Raw genomic sequence first — 1,179 nt, 5'->3', positions numbered from 1 at the left:
AGAGGCAGGCGGATTTCTGAGTTCGAGGCCAGCCTGGTCTACAGAGTGAGTTCCAGGACAGCCAGGGCTACACAGAGAAACCCCGTCTCGAAAAAAAAAAAAAAAAAAAAAGAAAGAAAGAAAGAAAGAAAGAAAAAGAGACTATGTCTCAAAAATAAACAAACAAACAAATAAGGGAGGGGAAGACCATTTTGGAATGGAATGACAGAGATTCTTACCTTGTCTGCATAGATTGGAACATCATGAAATGGAGAAATGTACTGCCCTTTCTCATTTTCTGTAAAATAAATAAGAAACGCTGTTGTGGCTGGTTACATTTCCAAACGCACAAAATAAACCCTTCATAACAGGAAGATTCTATTCCTATACCATAAAACAAGAACAAATCAAAAAACAAGGGGTGGACTATATAGGTCCACGATAAACAATTCTCCTGGCACGTGCAAAGCCCTAGGTTCACTCCTCCTCACACTGGAGGGAAAAAGAACAAAACACAGGAAACCACTTTCCACCTGAGCCTGGGAACTGCATGCCTGCAAACCCAGCAACTGGGAAAATCGGGAGTTCAAGGTCATACCTGTGCCCAGTCAGGCTGGAGCCAACCTAGGCGACACTACAGGAGACCCTGTCTCAAAACAAAACCCAAACCAAAGCCAGCAGCCAAGGCAGAAGTGCTCTGTGACTTTGAAGCCAGCTTGGTCTACACAGGAGGCAGTTCTACTCCAGCCAGGGCCACAGGGAGACGTAAACAGCTGGAGCGTAGTTTGCACTCCCGACCCTACCCAGGACCAGGTTTTCATCCTGTGTGCACTTTCTGCTTTACACTGGGTGTTACCTCCTATTGTGAGTTCAAGGACTTAGCTAAATTCCTCCCACCTCTAGCCCAGTAAGGTTTACTATATAAAAGGCGATCAAATTGTTTTGACTGATCCTATTTCAGTTAACTGCTTACAGAACTAACCCTGAACTACCTGCAGGAAAGCAAAGAGGCCAACCAACTTCTTATCTTAAGAATTCATGCTGTTTTATGTGACACTTCAGACCTACTTCAATTCTATGACTTTCCTTAAGAATGATCTAGTCACGGGGCTGGTGAGATGGCTCAGCGGGTAAGAGCACCCAACTGCTCTTCCAAAGGTGCAGAGTTCAAATCCCAGCAACCACATGGTGGCTCACAAC

The 1,179-nt window shown here is 44.9% G+C and overlaps 1 protein-coding gene across 1 annotated transcript in view; it reads right to left on the bottom strand.

Moving 5' to 3' along the window:
- Positions 1-1,179, bottom strand: part of Ppa1 (pyrophosphatase (inorganic) 1) — a 30,037-nt gene that overhangs the window by 26,178 nt on the left and 2,680 nt on the right. Inside the window, exon 2 of the mRNA XM_021204664.2 lies at positions 219-277. Coding sequence (XP_021060323.1) covers positions 219-277 — 59 coding nt within the window. The remainder of the gene's footprint in view (positions 1-218; positions 278-1,179) is intronic.

Source organism: Mus pahari, chromosome 9 (genome assembly GCF_900095145.1).
Source record: "Mus pahari chromosome 9, PAHARI_EIJ_v1.1, whole genome shotgun sequence".
NCBI classification, from domain to species: Eukaryota; Metazoa; Chordata; class Mammalia; order Rodentia; family Muridae; genus Mus; species Mus pahari.
This window is presented reverse-complemented; position numbering and strand designations above follow the sequence as displayed.